This window comes from Cyprinodon tularosa, unplaced genomic scaffold (genome assembly GCF_016077235.1).
Source record: "Cyprinodon tularosa strain WSP-4 unplaced genomic scaffold, ASM1607723v1 ctg403, whole genome shotgun sequence".
Taxonomy (NCBI): domain Eukaryota; kingdom Metazoa; phylum Chordata; class Actinopteri; order Cyprinodontiformes; family Cyprinodontidae; genus Cyprinodon; species Cyprinodon tularosa.
The window spans coordinates 197,503-223,763 of record NW_024039123.1 but is presented as its reverse complement, the minus strand read 5'-3'; the positions used below and the strand labels follow the sequence as shown (position 1 = coordinate 223,763).

At 37.6% G+C, this 26,261-nt stretch overlaps 1 protein-coding gene across 2 annotated transcripts; it reads left to right on the top strand.

Annotated features, from left to right (window-relative positions):
- The first annotated feature begins 1,015 nt into the window (after positions 1-1,015).
- Positions 1,016-20,502, top strand: igsf10 (immunoglobulin superfamily, member 10). Of its 2 annotated transcripts, XM_038298249.1 has the most exons (10): positions 1,016-1,208; positions 1,777-2,058; positions 4,591-4,720; positions 5,245-5,635; positions 7,704-8,456; positions 8,588-10,180; positions 14,878-16,242; positions 17,129-18,032; positions 18,338-18,704; positions 18,790-20,502. In XM_038298249.1, the coding sequence occupies exons 2-10, from the start codon at positions 1,838-1,840 to the stop codon at positions 20,329-20,331; spliced, it is 7,266 nt and encodes a 2,421-aa protein (XP_038154177.1). In that variant the 5' UTR covers positions 1,016-1,208; positions 1,777-1,837; the 3' UTR covers positions 20,332-20,502. The 2 variants fall into 2 exon arrangements, with proteins under 2 accessions (XP_038154177.1, XP_038154178.1); XM_038298250.1 differs by lacking the exons at positions 17,129-18,032; positions 18,338-18,704; positions 18,790-20,502 and having other exon boundaries at positions 8,588-8,814; positions 14,878-15,110.
- The last annotated feature ends 5,759 nt before the right edge of the window (positions 20,503-26,261 follow it).

The following is a 26,261-nucleotide window of genomic DNA, read 5'->3' as shown; positions in this document are numbered from 1 at the left end:
TTTTGTACCTCGGCAGGGAGGAGATGTGGTTTAGTTGTAGTGAAGGAGTGCAGCGGAAACAAGCAGAGAAAATAATGTTGACAATAGCTGACATACTCTTCAGAGGTTTTTAGGTGGCTTTCAATTAGCTCCAAATGACAGTTAAATCATTCATTTGTCATCCTCCTTTAGCTCCAGCTAATACACAAACTAACCACTGTCATCGCTTCCTCTGTCCTCCTTTGATATGTTGCTGTGGTTCCTCAGCTACAGAGGAGTGCATGGCTGGCTTCCTTGCCCCCGTTCTGGTGTCTGTCTGCTGTTTTTTTCCCTCTGATTTCCCATTGCTCCTTTATGAGCTCCAAAACGCCATCTCACCTCACCTTAAGCCTCACAGAAAGCCACTGCGATTCAGCCTCAGCTCCTTGACTCCCCGAAGTGGGAGCACGTATGGAGGACCTGTTGGATTCAGGAATGCCAGTGCTGTTGGCTTTGTTCAGCTTTCCAAAGTACATGAAGTACCACAACTAGCCCAGTAAAATTCAGGTCTGCCATGTTAAGGTGAGACAGCAAGCAGCATTACTGTACTGCCTTTCACCCATCATGTGAATATTTCCACCGTCCAAATGTCTGTTGCTCATCAGGTGAATTTATTGCAGAAGGTCAGGCAAACAAAATTATCGAAAAATGTTAATTATTTTTGCTAGTTTTGCATTTGGTGTGAATGCACTATTAGATTTGTCCTTGACACACCACACCTGAATCAAATTCCTTAATTGATATACATAACATATTTAAGAAAGGTAGGCTATTTTTTCTGTCTACTTTCAAAACCTAATTGCAAAGGAAAGGAGATTTTAATAAAGGATCCTTGCATCAGTGACATTTATGTCTGCAAAATATATCAAGCTGGTAAAAATTAAGTGTTTTTGAGTCTTTCCCAGTGTATCAGATGGTGCGTATTTTGTGCAACCTGACTCCTGGAGTGATTCAGTGCTGGAGTTGCTCTAGGATTCCATTACAGCAGATAATACTGGGGGTGGAGGAGACTGAAGTGTGCACTCAGCTGCAGACGCTTACACAAAAATTACTAGTATCAGATTTGTTCTTCAGACACAGGAGACTTAACCCGAAAAAACTACTGGATTTATAAGAGGACCTTAAATATGTCTATGAGTATTTTTACCCCTTAACTTTTGAAATTGTTTCATCAGCTTTGCTAAACTAAGGTGAGAAAAACTCAATACTAGTAAAGGTTTTTGCATGCTTATATTTGTTTTAAGACGTCTCTGCAAATCTCTGGAGTAATCTTTTTATATGCTAATATTTATAAATATTCCTTAGTAGACTAGTTTCATAACTGGTTGTTAATATTGTAACTTTTATTACTGATTGAGAGCATTATCTCTGTGGTATGTACTTTCCATAAAAATAGCAAATTTTTCTCCAATATATTGTCACTGAAACCTGTGTTGTTGCAGAGAAAAAACATCAGGATAAGCTAAATATAAAAATAAGTCTTAGACACGAAACATGCTAACACTAACATAAGAGTTGACTGTGTAAGCTAAATCAATATAAACACAATGTTGTTTTTTGTGTGGTTCTTTCTGTCATATAGCTTTTACTTCATATTTTAGTTGCAACATTATATTTCTTCAACTTTAAATCATGGTAAATGTATGAATGTTTTGGCATAAGTTGTCCACTCCATACTCTAACACCAATTACTTATAATGATAGCTTTCTTTTAGGAGTATTTGTCTAAAGTTGCAACACTTCTCTCTCCCTCTTCAGGTGGATTTCAGGTCCCGATCAGGTCCAAGGGCAGTAACCCCCTTACTAAAGCCCCATCTACATGACAGCCCCATGCATCATGAGTGTGTGTGAATGCAATGTTTTCTACCTTCGGGGTTGGTTACTAAAGGCTCTGTTGTTGCTTGCTGCTATGCAGCTGTCGTGTGCTGACTGCCCAAAATCGTGTGTGTGTAATATCCCCAATGAAGTGCACTGCACCTTCAAATATCTGACTGCAGTACCTGACCACTTCCCACCAGCTGTAGAAAGAATTAACCTCGGGTAAGTGTTTTTTTTCTTCCCAGCTTTCATCAGATTGTATAGTCGCATGCAATCAAAAGAGAAACTACTCCAATTTTAACATTGTACTAGTAAAAAAAAGAGAACTTAAGTTACCAAGAAACCACTGTATTCAGTTATATTTCTTAGTTAACTTTTATTCACAAAAATAAAATTATCTTACAATATTTTAACAAGCTATTAGCATTATGTTCTTTAACCCTTTGATAAAAAAGTAATCTATACTATGAAAAGAAAGATGTTAAATTGTTCTTACAATAGGGTAAAAAAATTAGTCTACAAACTGAATCTAGGTGCAATTGTTTTGAGCATACTGTCAGTTGGCTTTCCTATCTTTGCCTGGTGAAAAATAGTATTTCTTATTTAAGGCACCCATACGGTGGCTAAAGAATGCAAAAGGTTTGCAAATACATATTTTCACAACAAATAAAAAAAAAAGTCCTGCTATCACAAAAAACAGCCTTCCAACACAAACATTTTACTAGAAAACACAAAATTAGACAAAAAACACATGCAAAAGAAAAGAAAAAAACTTCTGTCACATAAAATAGAGAGCTGCAAAGCACAAAACCAGCTCTAAACACATAAATGAAAAAAAAGGAAAAAGAAAAAAACTATCCAAAACTATTTCAAGTAAAGAAAAACTTTAAACTACTTCTGCATAAGAGAAGTTCTCTAGAGCACTGGGGGAGATAATCTTCAACTCATAACAATTGAATTGAATTGAATTCATAAGGGACCTCAATGTAGATATTTTTATAGATTATTATCTATCAACCAGACCCATATTGAAACTTTCCCAGATGCCTGCTCAGAAGACTTTTATTTATTTATATTAAAACACCATCCTAATTGGTGAAAGCAGTAAAAATACTTTAGCCAAAGCAGAAGAGGGTCAGCGGTTGTCATGATATGTGCTGTTGTGTGGTGATATTGCCGGGATTGAGCCTTAGGCCAGACATACACTATTTTTTGCCTTTTTTTGGGCAAATTCTCCAGTGTTGCGAGAATTTTCCAATCGGGCCGACTTTCAGCCTGATCGTGCGTCATGAGTCATTTAGTGTACAGGGGGTAACGAGGGGCAATCAGCCTCTCACGACCGCCTCCCGATCAGGAATCGTAAGGTCATGAGAAGATCAAACATGTTTTTCCAAAAAAAGTTATGAAACAATCCACTGGAATTTGTTTCCAAGTTTGAAGACATTTCGCTTCCCATCCAGGACATTTTCAATTCAAAATGTCAGAAATAGCATTGACTTAGAGGCGGGTCCACCCCTTTGGAATGGGACCAGTCCGAGCAGCGCCATCTCACTGCGGGGCTGAGTCTGACATAGTTTTTAGATGTACAGTGAGCAGGTAGATCGCATCGGAGCGTCGGGCCGCACAGCGTGAGAACATACTTTGTGAGCTTTGAACATTTAAACGCTGCGGTTTCATCGTACAGTGTGAGCTGTAGCTGGATACAATGTTTGAAAAATTATGCCCGGCTTTACTCTCTCTTAGCATCCCATATATATCTTTACTGAGGGTCTGATCCCATATGAGTTAATGACTCTCTTTCCATAGTTATCTGGAGCATTTCCATTCTGCAGAGTTACTTTGCTGCTTATTTTAACTCGCAGTTGTTTTTGTATTTGCAGCATTTTTCCTTTTTATGAGCATTGTGTGTTAGCATTGTTTATGTGTTAAGAGCAGGCTTTTTTTTTTGCTTGTATTTTTTGTGTTTTCTTGTCAAATTTTCTTGAGTTTGTTACTAAAACTTTATTTGCACCCCTTGCCCACTGTAGACTCAGCTTGAAATATTTTTTCAAAGCCTGCAAAGCCTCTCTTGAAATCACATATAATGTTTGCTATTGTTATTTAAACACCTTCAGTAACATGAAACTTAAGGATGCAAATTTTTGTGTGTATGATATGTTTTAGCAGGACAAGCCAGAGTCATTACTATTATTAGTAACACTGATACTTTTCTTGTGATGACAAGCTGATACTTGTTACAAAAATGTAAAAGGAAGCTTAAAAATATGCTCTCTTCCTTTCCGCTTTGAGTTTGAACCTACATCTAGTCTGATCACACCTGTAGGATGGCGTGGTCCTGTAGCGCATTGCCTGTTTCTGCATGTCGAGGAGGCAAAATTACCCTCTTAACAAAAGCTTTAAAATCATGTCAGAGTGTCTTTAAAATATGTCATACAATATCTTGTTCTTTTGCCTCGCATATGCTAGGTATTTATTGTATTGTATTCTCCTAATTGTATATGTGCCTCTATTTCTGAACTAGGATATGTTTTGTTGCATTACTGATCATTTTAGAATTATATACAGTATATATATATATATATATATATATATATATATATATATATATATATATATATATATATATATATATATATATATATATATATATATATATATATATATATATATACACAAGATATGCCACTGCCTGAACATTGTAACTACCACCATCAACTAAAGTTGACGTTTCTTGTTTATTTTTTCTCCACTTAGGTACAATGGTATAACTTTCTTGAGAGAAAGTAATTTCTTGAGGCTTGAGAAGTTGCAGCTGCTGATGCTGCACAGCAATACAATATACAGCATTGAGGACAGTGTCTTCAAAGACCTCAGGTCTTTAAAGGTAAATGTTTCACAGAATACAATCATATGTCGTTCAAGAAGATCAAAATAATGTTTTGTCTTGACAAGAAATTATAAATCATATTTTTTCAATAAACATAATGATATATGATGATTTTGTGATATGCACTGTGATAAAAAATGAATAGGACGGAATGGAAATATTTGATTTAATTGCAGCGGGATGACATTGGTGAATTACGTTAAACAAAGGGAATAAAAGGAGTATAATTCTTACCACATCACAAAGAATCAGAAATAGCATTTATTTTTCCAGTTTCTGGGAGACAGCATGGTAACAAACTTTGATCACTCTATGTTTCTAAGCAATAGCATAACTGTGTGACATTTGAAGCAAAACTTTTTTGTTCAGGCTTTTTTATCTTAATGTGTCATCTCTCTTACAAATTGTGCAGTTTATTAGACTAGATAAACTACTGTGTTTTTTCCTGAAAGTGCATTTATATTTGTTGAAATCCTATTTATGAATAACATTTTCTATATATATATATATGTTTGTTGCAGGTCCTGAAGATGTCACATAATAAAATACGGAAAATTGATAAAGAAACTTTTAAAGGGCTGAACGGTCTACTGAGACTCCACATAGACCACAACCAAATTGAATTTATCAACCCGGAAGCTTTCTATGGCCTGACTAACTTGCAGCTGGTCCAGCTGGAGGGCAACCAACTCCAGCAGCTCCATGCAGACACATTCATCACTCTGAGACATAGCCGGGTTTTCAAAGTGTCCTCATTGAGAACCATTAACTTGTGTGACAATCTTTTGAGTGCTCTGCCTGCTGAAATTTTCCAAGGCTGCAGTCAGTTGGAGAAACTATTCCTACACGGGAACCCCTGGAGATGTGACTGTCAGATGAAGTGGTTCTCAGCATGGACACATAAAAATACCGGTAAGTGTTTGGCTGAAAAAGTAATGAAAAGGTGTTGGAACTACTGTACAGTTCAGCTTGTATGCTGTTAAAGGGAATTAATTATTTTTCACTTGTTCATTGCAATTGTGTTTGAATTTATACCTCATAATAGTTATGTTTATATCTATGTCATGATACTGAACACATTAAAAACAGTAGAAAATAAGATAAAAACAAAGCAAGCTAAATTGAACCCTGGACACAGTAGTAACTTGATGAAGACCCATGATGTGGATGATGAAATCAGGTATCATTAAATTACACAATGTCCACAAATTGCTTTCAGCTTCTGCTTATTAACCAAAGAACTAATCAGTGTTGATAACACGATATTGACACTTTCTAATATTTTTTGTAGACCAAAACGTTAATACCGATGATCAATGTAATAATTTCATGGGCACCAACATGAAATAGTTTTTATCTCTGCTATTCAGAGGACTGTATGTTTGCTTAAGTTACCCAAAGATCCTGAGCGGCTTTCATATTGGGTGAAGCAGGTCAGACTAGATCAGGAAAGGTCCGAGCAATAGTAAAAATAAAGTAAAATTTATTATAAAGTTTGACAGGAGGGATATTTTTGTTCTAATAAACTGAACTATTGTCATCTCAGAGGCATGTTTGTGTGCTACCAACCATTACTAGCCATGGCCTAGTCTGTGTTTGTCCTTTCTATGATCTCAGCAACTTACTGCATTGTTTTTACGTTTTTTATGTTTGTGAGAATCTTTCGATTGGCCCGACTTTCAGCCTGATCGTGCGTCGTGATTCGTGTAGTGTACAGTGGGTTATGAGGGGCAATCAGCCTCTCACGACCACCATGTTCACCAACATGTTCGATTTTCTCCTAACCGTCATGGGCGAATCGCTCAGTGCCCATGCACAAACAAGGATTCTTCTGTAAACACAGCAGCACGGCGGAGATGCAATGAGTGAACTGCAGTTCTGTCTGTAAAATTGACAGACCGTTGTAGCTACGTTTGCTCAGCCATGTCGCCTTTTCTTTTTAGGGCTTTCAGCACAAAATTGCATAAATTGCCAAGGCAGCGCGTTTCACTCTAGTGAGCTTAATATTCCCCTTCTATTTGATTGGCTTCCGGATAGACGAGTCAGAGCAGCTCCATCTGACTGCGGGGCCGAGTCCGACGTGCTTTTTAGTCGTACAGTACAGTATGAGCAGGTATATCGCATAAGGGCGTTGTGCTGCACATACATCGTGAGCTGTGAACTCACACTGTACGACTAAACCCTGTGGTTTAGTCGTACAGTGTGAGTAGTGTTAGCAGTAACTGCGTGCAACGACTGAAAAAAACACACAGTGTACGCTCGGCTTTAGCAGATCTACATTTAGCATATTCTAATTAGAAATGTCTTCCATTGTTCATGAAAGTAAATTTATCTTTGAAGAGGCATAGGCAATTATAGCCATGATGCTGTAGTAAAATATGCTATATTTCTATTCAAGTCCAAAGATTTATTTGTGGTAGAAAAGTTCGTTTCAAAAATCCCTCGTTCGCTTTGAAAAACAATGAACAAGACTGATTTAATATATTCCATACTTTACAAAAAATTAAATTATGGGATATTGGCCCTACTGTGGCTTTACCTTTCTCATACCTCATCAAAAATAGTTATTTTATCCTGAGCTATTTTCTATATTAAACTGCTATACGTTTAGGCTACTGGAGGACATAAAAAACAACTTTCCTAATTTTGCTTTATTCCATCTTTATTCTTCCAAGTTTGTCTAGTTATGGTTTCAGGTTTTACTGTTTTATAGCTTCTTTCAAAAAGAGTAGGAAATAATTAGTTAGTCAATTATATATATTTTTTAAACTAAAACAAATTGTTCACTGTACCCAGCTAGAGAGAAACAAAATAAATTTTTATTAAGGGCTTGGCTTTTGTTAAACTGAATAAATTATGTAGCATAATGATAATGTTCCCTAGTTCAGGCTTTCATGTCCAGTTCTAATTTCGCAGTATGTGAACTGTAAATGTATGTTCCTCAATACTAAATACTACCCCTTTTGGTAATCATTTGCAGGTGTGCTGAAGTGTAACCAAGACAGGCGAGGCCACCTGTGTCCTGTTTGTGAAACTCCTGCCTCTCAACTTAGCAAACCTCTAACCATTCTCAATTATGATGCCTATACATGTACCAAACCCTGGATTAAATCACATCTCAAGCAGAAAAATATAAACCTGGAGGAAGGGGACTTTATTCCAGTTTACCCCAAGGACTTTATTGCCCCATTGGGAACCATACAGATGAACCTGACTGACCAGTTTTACAGACAAGCCAGCCTAACGTGTACTGTGCAGACACCTACTGCTTTAGAAAACCTAACACAAAATGTAACACGGAACAAGGAAAAGAATATGGTAGAGCTTAGTACACTTATCACAACATATTTGGTGTGTAACATTGACCATGAACACATCCAACAGCTTTGGAAGATCGTGGCCACTTACAGTGACTCTCCTATGAGGCTCAAGAGAGATGTAATGCTGGAGAAAAATCCTGAAATAGTCTACAGATACAGTCAAGAAAATGGCGGAGAGGAAGAAATCACAACAAATATTAAAGCTATTATCAAGGCAACTCCCTCATGGTTAATGCAGCAAGAATTGAGCTTCCAGCTTGACCGCACTACAACCACATTTTCAACTTTGCATATTAAGTACCAGTCTGTAGTCAGTTTAGATTTTGAAGCTTTGCCCTCAAAAAAAGATCATTATTCCTGGACGATGATCAAAAGAGACAATCAAACCAAGACTGAGCAAACGGTGATAACAGGTAGGAGTCAGTGGATATATTTTTTTAAATCCATGCAATACAAATCAAAAGTGCTTGAGTTAAACAATCTGGTCAGAGATAAAGAATATCCAAATTTTATTATTTTGAATAAAATGCTTTACTTACCTTAGGTGGTGTGGTAAAGTTGAGCTGTCAAATCCAAGGTGAACCAAAGCCTCTGATGGAGTGGATTTTACCAGATGGAAGTAAGGTCCGAGCACCTTTTTACAGTGAGGACAGAAGAATAATAATCTCATCTGATGGTGTGCTAACTCTTCGCGGTGCTGATGCCTCTGACACCGGCCTCTATCGATGCATTGCCACAAACTACATGGATGCAGATGTTCTTACATTTCGGGTAACTGTTCTTTCTCTTGACGTTGAGGAGTCTGAGATAAATGGTCTTCGGCTCTCAAAGTCAGTTGATGAAAATCTTTTATTTGACTGTAGCTCCTCTGGGAGTCCAGCGGGTTCAGTTTCATGGATTCTTCCTGGCCAATCAGTACTGGAGAAGACCCAAGCAAATAAAATTGTGTACCCAAATGGTACATTGCTAATCCAAGGCCTTACACCCAGGGATCGAGGCTTTTATAGGTGCCTGGTGGCTAATCACTTAGGAATTGACTTACTTGTGTCTCAGGTGACATTTTCTGAGGAAAGGTTTGAGGCTGTGACATTATCGAAAAGTGAGGGATCAGGAATTGTAATGGACACCAAGATGCATTCCTACTTGAATGGTCATTTAGTCAACCTTGTTGGGAACACATCTGCAGAAAAAACAACTCAGGAATTAAGGATTACTGCCTCGGATCATCCCAACCATAGACTAGCGTTACAGGGAAAGAGAAAATCTCAAGTTCGAATGGGACAAAGGAGGAGGGGAGCAGTTTCCAACAGAAATATCTGGAGTAGTAGGTTTAGTAGTAATGCTTCCAGGAAGGTAGACCCAGAGAAATTTGCTGAATTCATGAAAAAAGCTCACAGTGCATCAACGTTAAATAATGTTGATGGTAAAAATGAAATTCCACACATTGGTCTTTATACTGAGGAGGATGTTGGTTCTGGTGCAGGCTATGAAGAGGAGAATATTGTTGTTGCCACACATAAAGTCAAACCGAACACAGAAACTATGAAAGCATATAAGATGTTAGATTCCACACAAATACCGCCTACATCCACAAAGTTACCAATTCAATTTGATATGACAGGGCTACACCCAACAGAAAGAACCAGTTGGCCATCTCCAGAGCTTGACCCTAATTATCTTCAACTTAGCATGATTGATAATAAAGAAGGAACTCAGATGAGGATTTTAGAAGAACAAACTGCACAAACCCAAACATCCAAAGAGAAAGCCCTCCCATGGACTGCAGACCCCAAAATTACTCCATTAACAGATAATCCAGACCCAGTGGAGCTTAACCTTCCCACAGATTCAGAAAGCCAGGTGATATTTACAGCAATTACTACAGCTGAGAGGGAGAATTACACTTTCACCCTCCAGACCACCCAGTCAATAAATTCCCCACAGCTGCCTGTGGGCTCCACAATTATCTCCCAGCAACGGATCCAGATTATTCCACACAAAAGACACAAAGGAAAAGGTGGCAGAAGGACCCTTCATGGTCGGAGAAGGTTAATTAAACCCAACAGGATCACTGACGTACAGTCTTTTATCAATCGCCTTAAACAGTCGGCTCGGAAGAATGATGCAACCACCACAGGTAAGACAGCTCCTCTATGTCAGCAGTTTTTTGTGTAACATTAACACTTTCAAGGGTTTCTTTTGCAGCCTGTTAAAGTAATAAAAATGTATACAATTGACTTGGTGATTTTGAAGATATGAGTAAGAATGAAAAATGATATTCAATGCAAAGACCTGCATTACTGGCCATGGAAACTACACTGGACTACTATGGAGGACATACTCTGACATAATGAAAAATGAATAGAGAAAAACCTCTGTGTCCATGTGTGCAACTAATTATAACACATGATCTCTCAGGGTACCCAAATATCAAAGAGTCAGAAATTATAGCACTGCTCCAAATTAAGTTGTTAAATCAAGGCCTCATGAAAGAAGGCCTTTTTTTGTGACAATACTATCATGTACAGTGGATTCTATGCAGTCTAGTTGACCAATAGCCAATATTTGGCCCTTCAAGACCCCCCTCCCCCACAAACACACGCACACACATGCAGTCTTCATACGGAGGCAAAAATATATACAGAAACATAAAGGAACAGGCAAAAATAAAATTTTTTGAATGAAATTAGTTAAAATGTTAAAAGGATAAAGAAAGACAGAAAAAATCAAGTGAATTTACCTGTAATAAAGCAGGACAGAGGGACCCATTATTCATGGTGAGACAGACAGTGGGAGAATTCAAAGCATTTATTTAAAACCGGAAACGGGCTGTGGATCCAGGATATCGGGGCTAGGGCAGGACACCGCCCATCACTTGAAACTCTGGGTGGAGAAAAAAACAATAATCTGACAGAGGTGACATGATTATCTATGTAATTCACTTACCCAGTGATGGGACTAACGCCGTTACCTTGTTTTAGTAACGAGTAATCTAACTAATTACTTTGACTGTAACATTAACGCAGTTACCATTGCAGACACCCCCTTACTGCGCGTTACTCAGGTCGCACAATTAACCTTTTTTCATGATAGGACTCGTGCGCAGCTGCGTGAAGCTGACACCCCACCCATGTCAAAAAACTCTGCAAATAGACTGAATGGTTAGTGCAACGTTAGTGCAGATTTGTGCAGAAAAAAATATTGTTTGTGCTACTTTTGTTTAAGAGATATTAAAGATGATTTTTTTAGGTCATCCAGAGGTGCGCGCCTTGTCATGAGAGAGGGGAGGATGAGAATGGCTGATGTATAGTGAGACAGTGAGACAGACGGAATCTGTCAGTTGGGTAGGTGGGTGTTTCTGCTGGTGGGTGTTAACTTACAGCACACACAGAGAGATGGAGAGTGAGGATGACTCCAGCAGCAAAACAGCGTTTTCCTGATGGAAATACCGGTGTTACGTCGAGCTGCGTTTCCCCATCAGATGCGGTTTCCCCTGCATCTCCGCACAGCGCAGGCGGCACGAGTCACCGTGCAAGCGACAGGAAACGCGCATGCTCGCTAAAGGCGCGCAACAGCCGCCCTGTACTCGCGCCACAGGAGAACTATGGAGAGCGTGAACGATCAAATGAAAGGGAGAAATCTGGATGGATGGATGGATGGATGGATGGATGGATGGATGGATGGATGGATGGATGGATGGATGGATGGATGGATGGATGGATGGATGGATGGATGGATGGATGGATGGATGGATGGATGGATGGATGGATGGATACTCTGCCTTTTCAACCTACTGTATTTTTTATTTTAAACATTATTTGATGGCCTTTGTGGCAGGGATGGAGATCCATATTTTATGTCACACACAGAGTATAGATCTAGATAAATAGATGGATAGATAGATGTTGCAGTATCTATAACAACCCAAACACACAGGATTTCAGAATTAGACATCCCCAGTTATTAATTTCACCAGATCTGAATGCCCTGTTAAAGAACTTCACATGGCGTTCCCCCCTGATGTCATCTACGTTGAGTTGCAATAAATGCAAAACTCTCTGCAGGTTCTTGTCTTTGTCGTCCACTCTATTCAGCTGGCTTTGGAAACACATGGCGAGAAGGTGGGGGCCGGGTGGTGAGGGTTACGGGGGCGAGAAACGCAAAAGTAACGCAATAGTTACTTTTACTAGTAACTTTTATTGTGGAGTAACTCAGTTAGTAACTCAGTTACTTTTTGGGAGAAGTAACTAGTAACTATAACTAATTACTTTTTCAAAGTAATGTGCCCAACACTGCACTTACCTGGTTTAACAGTTATGTCCATCTCCATAGAACACAGTAGGATCCAGCCAGAGGGCTGCCAACTAGATGTGGTGGGCACCACCAAGAGTATCCCTGATGCTGCAGTTCCAGAGAACAGGTCAGGGAAACGGATCAGCACAGGAAGGCTCAGAGGTCCAAGAGTCTGAAGCCAAGTTAGGGATAATGATCAGAACAGGAACAAGCTGGTTCATGGATCCAGGAGTCCACAGACAGATTAGGCAGAACGTTCAGATGGGAACAGGCAGGCTCATTGGTTGAGAGGCAGAACAGGTCAAAATATCAGGAACAATACAGAGCTCTAAAAACGACTCTCTCCTTTGAGACCAAACAAGAACAGACCCACTCAATGGATGAGAGACAGATCAGGATCAGGAAATCAGAAAAAAAAATGAAACGCTAAAAAACCCTGTTTCCACTGGCTCCCTAAAAATGAGAACAAGAACAACAATCTGGCTACAATGGTTGGGACAGAGCTGTCTAAATAGAGGCAGCAGCAAGTGGATGAAATGAGCAGTATGGAAAAACAGGGCAGAGTTAGACAGGTGAATAATACATTACCAATTGCCAAAAAATGTAACCATACACATTTATAAATAAATGTAGAGATAGGTAATTCAAAAATAAGTTTGAAAATTATAACAAACATAAATTGATATAATTGTGAAAGGTGAATGAAGAAGCTCACTTTGTAAAAAATTATACATTTATATTTTGATGTATATTTCAATTACTTCATAAATTTATTTAGTTGCTGTATTTTTTTCTGGTATTTATCTGTATGGCTATTTATCTATTGAAAATCTTTTTCTGTATTTATCTTTAATCATGTCAGAGTTTGTTCTGCTTAAACTACAAGCAACATGGTTTGTGTTTCTCTTCAATATTCCTCAACATTCTAAGCCAAATATCTAAGATAAATGTAGAACAAGGGAGCAACAGATCTGTTCTTTTTCCCTTAGCCAAGGCAAGATGGTTGTCACCCACGTGTAGAATTCGTCTGTACATAGCTCTGGAATTGTTGCCACCAGCCCTAGTCCACTCTGTGTTAACCTGATTGTCGAATGGATGATTTACATTCTTTCAATCAATGGCATAAATATCGGTAAGCAGAGACAGCATTTGCTTAGGGGTCCATGACCTCTTAGGGCCCACATCACTGACACCTGGGGGGGTCCACTATGCAATTGTAGACAAGGACGTAGCTTTTTAGATGTAATGGTGTGAAAAATTCCTCTTAAATCCACCTGATACTGAAGTGGGGTTTGATAAGCATCTCCCTGAAATGAGTTTTTGGAACTTGGGATGTCTGTAGCATGTGGTGGTGCGCTGTCACCAGTGGTTTCATTCAAGATGTCCAGTCATTATTTCTCAGTGTGTGATGTGTGATCATATGCTACCGAGAATTGCATAATTGTATCTTCTTGGCCGATTTATGGAACTATCACCCTATCCTAAACCTTTATCATGTGTTGTACTTCATATGGGGCCCACCCACATAATGTTGCTTACGGGCCTACTGTTATGTTGTCAAGCCATTGCTTTCAATGCTGTGGCAATACCTGTTGTGCCTTTTCCTTTCTGACTTTTTCTTTTATTCAACTGTCTGTCGATATGCGTTGATATACAACCCACCATGAAGAACCAGCTTCATTCTGGTTTTTACCTTCCTTGTGCAGTATTTCAGTAACTGTCTTCCAGATGTCTGCAATTTAGCAGTCTCCCCTAATGTTGTGTAGCCCTGCCAAAACTGAAAGACTATTTAGTGGTTCAGGAAGTCTGCATATTTTTTAAGTTAATTATTAGATAAGGGACAATCACATTGACTTGCTAATGTTAAACTTTTGTGAATTAATCTCATTTTCTGAAGTCTGTGGTTTCAATATCAGTGAGTCATAATTATCAAAATTACATTGAATAAATACTTATTGCAATATGTAACAAATCTATAAGATATTTCTGTTTCTCTTTCTGAAATGAGTGTCAGTCTTTAACTTTTTTATAATGTTTTTCTTTTTTAGATTGGTTATATCTGCTATAAAATAATGGAAAACATTATCATTATTTAATGTGCAACTCACCCTTCATAAAAACATAACCCCCAGAAAAATAAAAAACCCCACTTCCAATGTGTTTCTAAACATCCTGAGGAGCAGGACTAATTTGGAAGAATTTTCCCTCCCCTGAACTCTACACATTAAGGGAGTCTTTGTGGAGCTTAGTGTTCTAGAGCCATATCAGTTTGAGCACCTTGCATCATGGCTCTGATTCAGCAATGCCAAGAGCTGGTTGGCTACTACTGAGGCAGTAAAAAAACAGGAAGACTGACCATGGAGTTGCACGTGTGTATGTTTGTATAAACACGTATCAAAAAATGGCTAGAGGAGGACAGAGAACTCAGGAAACTGTAGTCCCAAAAATATGGAATTTGACATACAAATAAAAATGTATCTACCTTGTTAATGAGATAACAGATTTTTCACAAACTTATCTTATGTTTCTTTTTTTTCCCAGATTGTAACTCTGATGAAAAGAGGACGGGAGTGGCTGCTAATGTCCAAACTGTTACTCAAATGTCTTCCTTTAATAAATTTTTGAGCAAAACAGATAAGCCTATCTCTACACAAAATACTACAACTTCTGCTATTAATCATTACGTAACTGGAAATGTCATCTTCAGCCATGCTCATTCTGGATCAGAGGCTGCCACGAAGTATATATTTGCTGAGGTCCAAGAAACAGATCCTACAATCAGTCCAGTTCTTGTCACAGAGGAAAAACAAGTAATTACTACAGCAAAATATACCACAAGTACATCTAATACTGCCGAAGGAAAGATCCACAGGGAACACAGGGGAAATGGAGAGAAACTGAGAAAACTAAGACCATCTATTTCACCAGAAACTACAGATTGGACTACAAGTGTAACTAAACCCCCTGATGGCTTGACTTTTACCAAAGCAGCGTTACCAGGCATTCTTTGGACTATAAAAAACACAAACAGCATGGAAGGCTCATTAGATTACTTTGAAAGTTTAATATCTGAAGATTTGGGGGTTACGACACTTGGTCCAAAATTCCACCATACTACAAGTCCTCCTGACCATTCCAGGACCGAGACAGCTGAAATACCACCAGAAATACAGAACCTTCCTTCTCCACCTACTGTTAACCAATATTCAGTTGATAACCCATATGAAGTCTCAACGTCAGGCTCTGGAGTCTTTTCAGATAATCAACTTGTGATCAGACCGAGTTTCAGTGGAAGAAGAAGACAACAAGGACGAAGAAAGAAGCCTTTTCTTGGCAGGAGGCTTCACAGGAAACCAGCATTTTCTAAAGTAATTTCTAATACATCTGTAGTTTTGAATGCAGACCTTTCAACTGAAAACAATGCAATTTCTGAAACAAAACAAACAATTTCATTTTCCAGTAAAATGTGTAACTTTCCAAGCCCTTGCCCTACAGCTGCATTGACACCAAGGACCACAAAACAACCATCTACAGCTGTTCAGACAAAACTCAACATCAGACCCCCAATACAGAGAAATTATAGTGACATTGCAAACAAGTCACTACTTAGAGCCGAAACAACTACTATATTTACAGCAGAGGACAATGATGATGTCAATTCACAAGACAAAAAAGACAGTGGGAAATCTATCCCAGACACTTATAATCCGTTCATGGGCATCAAAGCTACCACTGCCAGACCAGCTATAATAAAACCCAAAACAGAATCAATGAAAAGCAAACCGAGTATAGTTGGGGGAAATGCAGCAAGCTTTACTGTTTTGACACACTCAGATGCTTTTCTCCCATGTGAGGCTGTTGGAAACCCACGTCCAGTGATAACATGGAAACACTTCTCATCCACAGGTACATGGCTAGTGCAGCTTTTTTTTACTTTCCTCTCATAAAAAAAACAGTAAAAAAAAATATCCCCTTTAGCTTTTAGGAGAAATAAATATATTTTTCATGGCTTCGGAATACAGCATGTTTTACATTAAGCACATAAATATGTCAGCCCTATTGGTAAATTATCTATTTATTCAATATTTCTTCTAGATCAGTTTGTTTCTTTTATAATTATTTTAAAACGCCTGTAATTCAAAGAAATATTCTAAACTATTATTTGACTAGGGTAGATAAGCATTTATAACATACCATAGTTAAATACAATGCGTCAGTTTTTTTTTCATAGTAATATTCTGTTTATTTTGCTAAATTATCTTTTAAGAGAAGTTTTTTAAATTTCTTGAAATAAAACACTTTTTAGAATTAAGAGAAAATAAAAAAATTTTTAAGGTTACTACCTATTTTGGTCTTTACTGTATCTAAAGACATCTATTGTCAAGTTAGTTTTAGGCAAATTTCTTAGAGTACTGCTCACCAAATCCGGTCTTCAAGAGATTATGTCCAGCATATTTTACCTTTATCTTTGCTCTCTCACAGCATATTGAAAAAGCCGTATTATCTCCTCAGCATGCAAGCAGTTTCTGTAGAGGCCGTATATTGAAGAATTTGAGAACTTGAGTCAGTTGTGATAAATTTAACTAACATGCAGGATACCAGCCCTAAAAATGAAGGAATGATGCTGACACCATCCTCAGTGAGGAACAAGAGTAGATTTTTTGTTTTTTATAGACCACACATTTTAAAAAAGGGTTAATAGTAGATTTTGCAAAGTATGTTTTACTTGAAATATTTCTTATACGTTTCTAATATTTGCTGCCCTTAATGTTTCTCTGTTTTTGTGTCTTAGGCAACACTATTTCTATCAAGGAAAATATGGGGAGGATAAAGGTGATGAGCAATGGAACACTGACCATCCAAAATGCTAACATTAAGGATCGTGGCCAGTACCTCTGTCTAGCTGTGAATGATCATGGATCAGACAAACTTCTTGTCACACTCTCTGTGGTAGCCTACCCGTCACGAATCCTTGAGCCAAAAATGAGAGAGATTAAATCTCATACGGGAGACAGAGTGGAGATAAAATGTAAAGCTGAAGGTAGACCTTTACCTATGATTTCATGGATTTTGGCAAACAGGACCCAAGTCAGGGGTCATGACACGGAGAAAGGAAGAGTATTGGTATCTTCTGAGGGGACTCTGATTATAGACAATGTGTCCATTTATGATAGGGGGTATTACAAATGTATTGCCAGTAATCCTGCTGGAGCCGATACGGCTACTGTACGACTGCAGGTGGTTGCAGCACCACCAGGTATTGTTGAGCAAAAACATCAGCAACTTCAAGCTTGGTTGAGCCAAGACGTGTGGCTACCTTGCACCACCTATGGCACTCCACATCCCAGCATTCATTGGGTCCTTCGTGATGGATCAATGGTCCGATCCAATAAACAAACAAGTGAAAAAAGGATATCAGTGTATGAGAATGGCACCCTTGTTATAAAAGATGTGAATGCAGAAGATAATGGCAAATATGAATGTATTGCAACCAGCTCCACGGGATCAGAGCGAAGAGTAGTAACTCTCTTGGTAGAAAAACAACAGTATCTACCAAAAATAGTGGAAATGTCCCAAAACTTGACAGAACTTTATTTTGGGGATCAGTTAAGGCTTAGCTGTTCAGCAACAGGAGACCCTAAACCAAGGATGTTCTGGAAGCTTCCCTCTAAAACTGTTATTAACCATTGGAGCAGGTAAAAAAACTCAACCTTCAATATATTATTTAAAGATATTGTTGGCAAAACTATCACATAAAGGTGCAAAACATATCAATATAATAATTAAACCAACACAATATAACATCAGCCCAATATTTGTATGTCTATATATTGGCTGCATTTCAGCTGCATAAGACAAATTATTAAAAGTTAGAGGCAATGTTTGCATTGCAATTCTTATAGTTTAAAAAAAAAAACACAGTTTTAAGATAGTACAGTAACAATTGCATACACTATATGTTTTCTGTGATGTGTATTTTAATATTTTTGTATTTTCTCAGGATGGGCAGCAGAATTCAGGTCTTGTATAATGGAACTCTCATTGTCAAACAAGTGAGTGAGAAAGATGCTGGAGATTATCAATGTCTGGCACAAAGTCCAATTGGAGAGGATGTTCGGCTCATGAGAGTAACAGTATCAATGAAACCAGCCAAAATAGAGCCCAAGTTTGACAGAAAAAAGCATGTTCGTTATGGTAATGACTTGAAAGTAGACTGTAAAGCCTATGGAGCACCAAAGCCAGAAGTCTATTGGGGCTTACCAGATGGTACAGTGATGAACAGTGGTTTGCAAGCTGATGCTGGCAATGGAGGAGGGCGAGCACGTCACTACACACTGTTTGAAAATGGAACTCTGTTTTTGAACCAGGTATGCACTTTTATTAACAATAAGTGAAGAAAACAAAATACTCAGAAAAAAAAGCTAACATACATTTTTCTTTTTTTCCCCCCAGGTTAGCACTTCTGAAGAGGGGGACTACATATGCTATGCTGAAAACCAAGTAGGAAAGGATGAGATGCATGTTCACATTACCGTGGTAACAACTGCCCCAAGAATACGCTCACCGAGCCAAACCTATGCTAGGGTGAAGCCTGGAGAAAATATTCGCTTTGACTGTGAAGCATTTGGGGAGCCAAAACCAAAGATTCTTTGGAGGCTACCTAACAATGATGTAATAGCAGCATCAAACAAACGCTACCTAATCCATGCCAACGGTTCACTGGATATACGAGATGTAAAGCTTAGTGATACAGGGGAGTATGTCTGCATGGCTCGCAACCCTGGTGGAGAAAACCAAAAGGAATATAAATTAGACATAGATGGGAATCCACCAGTTATTAATGGCTACCAACAGAACAGGACAGTTGTCAAAGACATGGCCGTGAAACATTCCAGGAAGCTTTTAGACTGCAAGGCTGAAGGTAACCCCACACCAACTATAACTTGGATTATGCCTGATAATATTTTTCTTTCAGCCCCATACTTTGGAAGCAGGATTAATGTACATCTTAATGGGACATTAGAGATTCGGAATGTGCGTCCCTCTGATACTGCGGAATTCATTTGTTTGGCAAAAAATGATCAGGGAGATGCGGTTATGATAGTCCAACTGGAAGTTACCAGTGTGCTTCAAAGGCCAATCTTCAACAACCCCTTTAATGAACGTCTTGTAACTCAGCCTGGAAAAACTACCATTCTGAATTGTTCAGCTCATGGACAACCAACGCCCGAGATCATTTGGACTTTGCCTAATGGAACACGGCTTACTAGTAGATCCAAACACATTACTCGTCACCAACCAGGTGATGATGGAACTTTAATAATCTATCGCTCTCGTGAAGAAGATTCTGGAAAGTACCGCTGTGGGGCCAGGAACTTCCTTGGTTATATAGAGAAACTATTCATTTTGAATATTGGGCAGAAGCCTTACATCTTCACAAGGCCTAAAGGCATCTTGCACACTATTTCTGGGGAACCTCTGTATCTTCATTGTTTGTCTGATGGAAATCCCCGACCCAGAATCTACTGGACTATTCCTGGTGGTCACACTCTTACTCAGCCTCAGATACTCGGCCGCTACAATTTACTAGAGAATGGTACCCTGGTTGTTCATGGCACAACTGTAAATGACAAAGGAAACTATATCTGTAGGGCTCGTAACAGTGCTGGCGAGGCACTGATTACTGTCCCTGTTATTGTCGTTGCTTACCCTCCACGTATAACTACAGGGCCACCTCCCCAACTGAGGGCATTAAAAGGAACACCACTAAAGCTAAACTGTGCTGCAACTGGAATTCCAAAGCCAGAGATAACTTGGGAACTTCCAGACCATTCAGTACTTTCAGCAGCAGAGCTTTTGGGTAGTAAGCTGCTTCACCCTCAGGGAACAATTGTCATCCAGAGACCAACTTCTTCTGACTCAGGCCAATACAAATGCTCAGCCAAAAATTACCTAGGTACAGACTCAAAAACAACATATGTTATTGTACTCTGAGTGGAGTGGAGAAAGGCTGTTTCATGTGCTATATCATGTGCTATATCATGCATTATATCATGGGTGAATCCTTTGCATCTTTAGACTTAGGAAATAATTATAGAGCTCAGTTACAGCAATAGAATACTGCTTTTTTAAGCGCTTAGTGTACCACAATAGAGAGTAAACCCTTCACATTTTTGTAAATGATTAATAACTTTAACAGACATAACTTCAAATACTGAGGTCCTGTCCTGATTTATATGTACAAGTGCAGACTGCTTTATCATAGGAGCATTGGATTTTTGTGTTTTAAAATAAATTTAAACCTTTGTTAATGTTTGCTGGTATGTACACAAAATACTCGAGACAATAACAGAAAAAGACATTGTGTCTCCTTCAAAAATTACATCTTTCAAAGTGTTTCAGAAAAATAAATTGAATTGTTAACTTGGCTAATCTGTTATTTATTTTGTATGGCTTCCATAATCAACCTCTAAAGTATAATATAGAATGTTGTGCTACAGTAACAATATGAAGGGCGGGGCTGAAAAAACTTCAGTCAGTCTTCACTGATTAAAATAAACCAATAGTTGTTCTTTATTTTTAATTACATAGAAGACTCATGGATAACTGCAGAGACAAACTCTCTACCATAAAACAAAAAAAATATTGTTTAAAGAGCACAATTTCTGTATTAGTCATCTTTAATTGTACTATATTGTTGTGAATAATTACTTGCTGTATTTATGTTGTCAGGTTTTGGTTAATAGTATGATTTTTGGAATATCAAAGTATACATTTTTTAAATATTCTAGTGATAATATCACTGCTTCAACCCTCTGGTTTAGAGGAAAACTGCTTTTCCAGTGGTGGTGACTTACGTGCACATCCCAATGGGAAAAACAATTGATCTGGGTGGAGTTACCTTATCCCCCCTTCTAGCTTTGTCCCGGCTGCGACTACACGTCTTTAGTTTAGTAATGTAAACAAATTTCAGCTAAGAATTATATAAATATTCTACTAATCTTTAATGTAAAATATTACCTTTTGCAAAAAGAGCACAATTCCCAGAATAGAACTAAGTTCTGTCCTTGTTGAATGCTTGAGTCTTATTTTGCACCCATCCAACTCCAATTTGGCCCTTTTCATTCAAAACAAGTTTTATTTATTTATTTATCTTTTACCATTAATGGAGTCTGTGATTAGGTTTTATGGACACTTGTGTCTACACCGTTATGATTATGGTCTCTCTGTGACGTAGACTCAACAAAGTAGCCAGTTGAATGAAAGTAGGCAACGTGTCACACCCACTGATAGGTCCAGAGAATTTGGCCCAACTCACTCTCTGGAGGACTGAGTGATGCTCCATAAAGGCAACTGCGGTAAATAGAGGAAAGCTCATTTTGCAGTGAAAGTGCATGTATGGGAAACAACAAGTACATTTACCTTTCAAACTTTATCTTTTGAAAATGTAAGAAAAAGGCAGTAATGTTTTGCACCAATACCCTGTATGAGGTATTGCCTGTTCTTAAATAATTTACCCAAGGGCGTAGGTTTGATTTCAACTTTGGTAGGGACACTATTCTTCAGTTTCATTGGTCCTTTGCAAAAATATGCATGCTCTTATTTATGCTTAATGTGAGCTTCAGGGCTCATATTGTTTAAAGAGAACAGCAGCATTTCTTGCTACATTAATACAAATCTTATAAGCACTACATGCTCTAGATGCTGTTTATCAATATTTAAAGCATCACTGGCTCTGAATGTGGAATTAGGACTTTTTCCACTTTGAAAAGGATTGCATTTAAATTTACCTGCGACTAAGACAGTGTCTGTTTAACCAAATATAGTCTATAATAGGCTATGTGGATTTATCCTGTGTTTTCTTCTGAAGATATAGAATTGTGCAGAGGTAAACAGAGGTAAAACCCACTCTTATTTTTTTTATCTAATATGCTCTCTCTGGATCATGCAAAATAATACATTCAAGGGACAGCAAATAAATGTATTGTATTTACATGTGCACTGGAACTAGAAGAGGAACTGACACTGAGCATTTAAAATATTAATATTAGAAGTTGTACATCTGGGCTGTAGTTACTCTGTATAGCTAAATCATGTATTTTATCTATGGCTGAAACAATCATATTAACAAATTATTTAAATAATCGTGAACTAATTTAGTAATTGATTTATCGTAAACTGGAGTATAGGGCCACTAAAATGTGCCTTTAGCCGACAGAGCGAGCCACTTAGAGCAGGAATTATACCAAGATTGTAAAAAAATATGTAAACATTTTGCATTTAAGAAGTAAAAAAAAAAAGTTTTTGTCTGTCAATATTCTCCATCCAGAACTCCACCAAAGGAAACGTTTAAACGTTTCTATTTCACCTGGTTTAATTTCATAAAAGATCTTCTTTAAGGAGCCTTTGGCTATCTGATTAAAAGATAAAATAAAAGAAATCCTAACGTTGTTAACTTACATTTCTCAAGTTCCACAAATCAAAAAACTCTCTCCTGCTTCTTTACAGAACTCCAGTCAGAAGCTTTCGCCTGTTTTAGCGTAGATAATAAGTTTTTTTTTAATTCGGACTAGTTTCGTAGCCCAATATTAATTTATTTTAGCGTCTTTTTTTTTTTTTTTGCGCTCCAAGCACCCGCGCGCGCGCACATACAGACTAGAAAACACGCAATCAGAAAGAGAGAAGGCGGAACTTAAGGCAGAATAATCAGAGAGTTAAACCGCGCAGCACAGTTGATGCGCTGCCATATGAAAGGGACAGGAAAGAGCAGGCAGCTGCAGCTACCAGGCAGAGAAGCTGCGAGAGGAAAAGAAGCGGCTGCTGTATAGTAAATTATAAACATGTTGTTCACATCCAATTATTGGTAGGGACAAATAGGTCCGTCCAAAATTTTGGTAGGGAAATGTCCCTATGGTCCCTATGCAAACCTACGCCCATGAATTTACCATGTATATACGGGCTTTACAGCAAAGTGTACTTATTTTATAGGCCTACCTACAAAGACAATCACACCTAATATATTTTTTGATGAGTTAAACAGTGCATTTTATGTTTTCTTTTTGCTATCCCTTAAAGTTGTCAATGATATAATCTTAGTTTTTTTCACCTAAATATCATCATCCTCACTTCAGTTTTTGAACAGAATTTTAACACTATGCAGAACCTAATTTGAAATGGTGCCTTACGCTAAACAGTTGTATTGCTAAGAACATTTCAGGTCAGCAGAAGTTGTTCCACAGAAGTGTGTAATGAGCTAAACAAATACAATGAAGGAGATAATTGCTCTCCCTAAACGTTGGAAGCTATGGGCTTCAGCGTTGACAGGAAAAATGCTGTAATTATTTGGCCATCCAAAACTTAATCAAAAATAAAAGAAGTGATTACATCGTCTTTGTCAGGTTTCACATCGGTGAAGATGGGTTAGTATTACCAAAATGAGTGCTCCATGTATTGTGTTTATTGTGTTTTTTATTTATTTATTTTTTTTCGGATGTGTTATCTCAGTTTTTATAACGGAATCTCCTTTATCTTAGCATGATTTCAGTTATTACAAGAATGCTTAAAAAGCACTACAGTATGATAACAAAGTCACAGATATTGGATGGAATTTAAAATAAGCCTATTAATTTTTTCATCTTACTAACTCTTACTTTATCATCTCGACACAAGGCGGTAGGCTAAAAGGCTACTTCTTCTTGGTGTACTAGAGAAAAGCATGAAGTATACGGTATGGTTTTTAATATTAAAAAGACCCTAGGGACTGTTTAACAATACTGTAGTGTCTTCAAAGAAGTATCTATGTAAAGCTAATTTTCCATGTATATGTGTGAATAATTTAAAGCAGCAGTTGAGCACCAATAGGGAGTCCAAATCCACTCCTAGTGATGGTTCTCAGAGAACACAAACAGATGATCAAAACATAGGTGCAGAGAAAATGTGGTGAACCATTTCCCTTGTTTTCCATATGTCCTCCAACGATTGTTGAAAAACAAAAATGAAAATAGTTGTGCTCTATGTTTTTCCTCAATATTTCAGTGATCTATCTCTTATGACAGTTGTAATTTTCATAGATTCTCGCGCTGGAGAAGACGATCCTCTTTTCTCCTCCAAAGTTGTGATAGCCTATTTCACTGCTACTGTGATTAATGTTGCTTTGTCTGACCTGGCATCAGCAGGTTTTGCACTTTTTCCATACTCTTAGTTTGTAGATGTTAAAATAATCAGCCATCCATGTGATGTCCATGTTCAGTTTAAGGTAAACGTCTGACCATTCTGTCATGTCATTATGATTTGATATACACCATTTATGGTAGGTCTTTTTTATATGTCTTGGCTCACTGGAAGGTGAATCCCCGTCCCTGTCTTAGATCTTAGAATATCACTTATTTTCTTTTAGGATTGTCCGTAATGTAGTTCTAGATCCATCTTTAGATACATTATCCAATGAAATGTTATCAGCTTCCCTTCCCTCTGCTGAAGTTAAACCCATCATGTTTTTTTGTTGGTTTTAATAGGATTTAAAGGGCTTGCTTTCTGTGACACATTAGTATTTGAGATGTTAGCCACAAAGTTCAAAGTCCTTCCTATTTTTAATAAGAGATTAAACAAGACTGTCAGGTTTTTAAATATTAGTGTATTGTAATGTAACATTAGCTCACTTTTCTCCAAAATGTTATTCCTAGTCTGTCTGTTATGTTCCTTGGTCTTTGTGCTCTTATCTATTCACAACAATGAAAAACTTTCTGATTTCAGACAACAGATAATTTATGCAAAAAACATGTTACACACATAGAGACTCTAATCATTAATCAGGTGACTTTTGGTGACAAGGTGAAAATGAGGTGTTTTGATGCATGCTGTTTAATCTTAGCTTATGTATCTAGGTAGAAGCAGCTTATCCCTTCATAATTATTATCCATCATAATGTGTCTTCAAATGCATTTGCTAATTAGCTTTTGCCTCTTGCTATTTAGAGATGAGAAATAATATCTCCACCTGATGTTCTGCATTATTTGTTCTTCTTTGTCACACCTTTCTTTACACAAAGAGCCACTTGTTCTTTCATCTATATATTTCAACTTATCAAGAGCTCAAATCACGTAAGAGTATCCCTTATTAAAATATTAAAAATTAAAGTATAGGCAAACAGGCCCAGTTACAGTTTTACTCAATGGTAATACTTTAGATAGCAGAAATGTAGATGCCCACAATAAGAGGGTATCAAGATAAAATTTAACAGACAGAGAAAACCAGAATAGAAGGAGATACTTTTCTTTTTTCATTTAGATTTTTGAAAAGTGTATTAAATAAACTGCAGGCTTTAAGAAGAATTAATACAAAACAAATATTGATGCATATAAGCTGTATTTTTCAGACAGAACCCCCTCTGTTAGCATTGTAGGCTACCACTTCTACTTTAAAGCCAGAAGCCCACACTGCAAAAACGTTCTGAAAATGAGCAAAATTTTCTTAAAATAAGTGTATTTACCTTTAATTTGAGTAGGTAAATGAGATAGTTTGCCAATGGAATTAGTATTTTTACTCTTGGAATAAGATAATTAGATAATATGCACTTGAAATAAGACAATGCAATTTTTATTTCTTATTTTAAATGTAAATTGTCTTGTTCAATTGGCAAAATGTCTCTTTTACCTCCTCAATTCAAGAACAAAAACATTTATTTTAAGAAAAAATTACTTATCTACATTTCAATTTTTCCCAGTGCAGGTCCCCAACAGGAAAAAATTATTTCCTAGCTTTTTTGGACATAAATCAAGAGAATTTAGACATATTTTAAGCTTTTAAATACGACTGCCTGATTTTTGAATACTCACATACACATATCACACACATAAACCCAGTTCTGTCTATAACAATAATCTGGAATTTCCTACTGACTGTAGAATCCTGACGGGCAGAAAGTT

Coding starts and splice junctions, on each gene's coding strand:
- igsf10 (XM_038298249.1), top strand. CDS start 1,838: ATGACAGCCCCATGCATCATGAGTGTGTGTGAATGCAATGTTTTCTAC. Junction 2,059..4,590: donor GTAGAAAGAATTAACCTCGG/GTAAGTGTTTTT, acceptor TTCTCCACTTAG/GTACAATGGTATAACTTTCT. Junction 8,457..8,587: donor TGAGCAAACGGTGATAACAG/GTAGGAGTCAGT, acceptor TACTTACCTTAG/GTGGTGTGGTAAAGTTGAGC.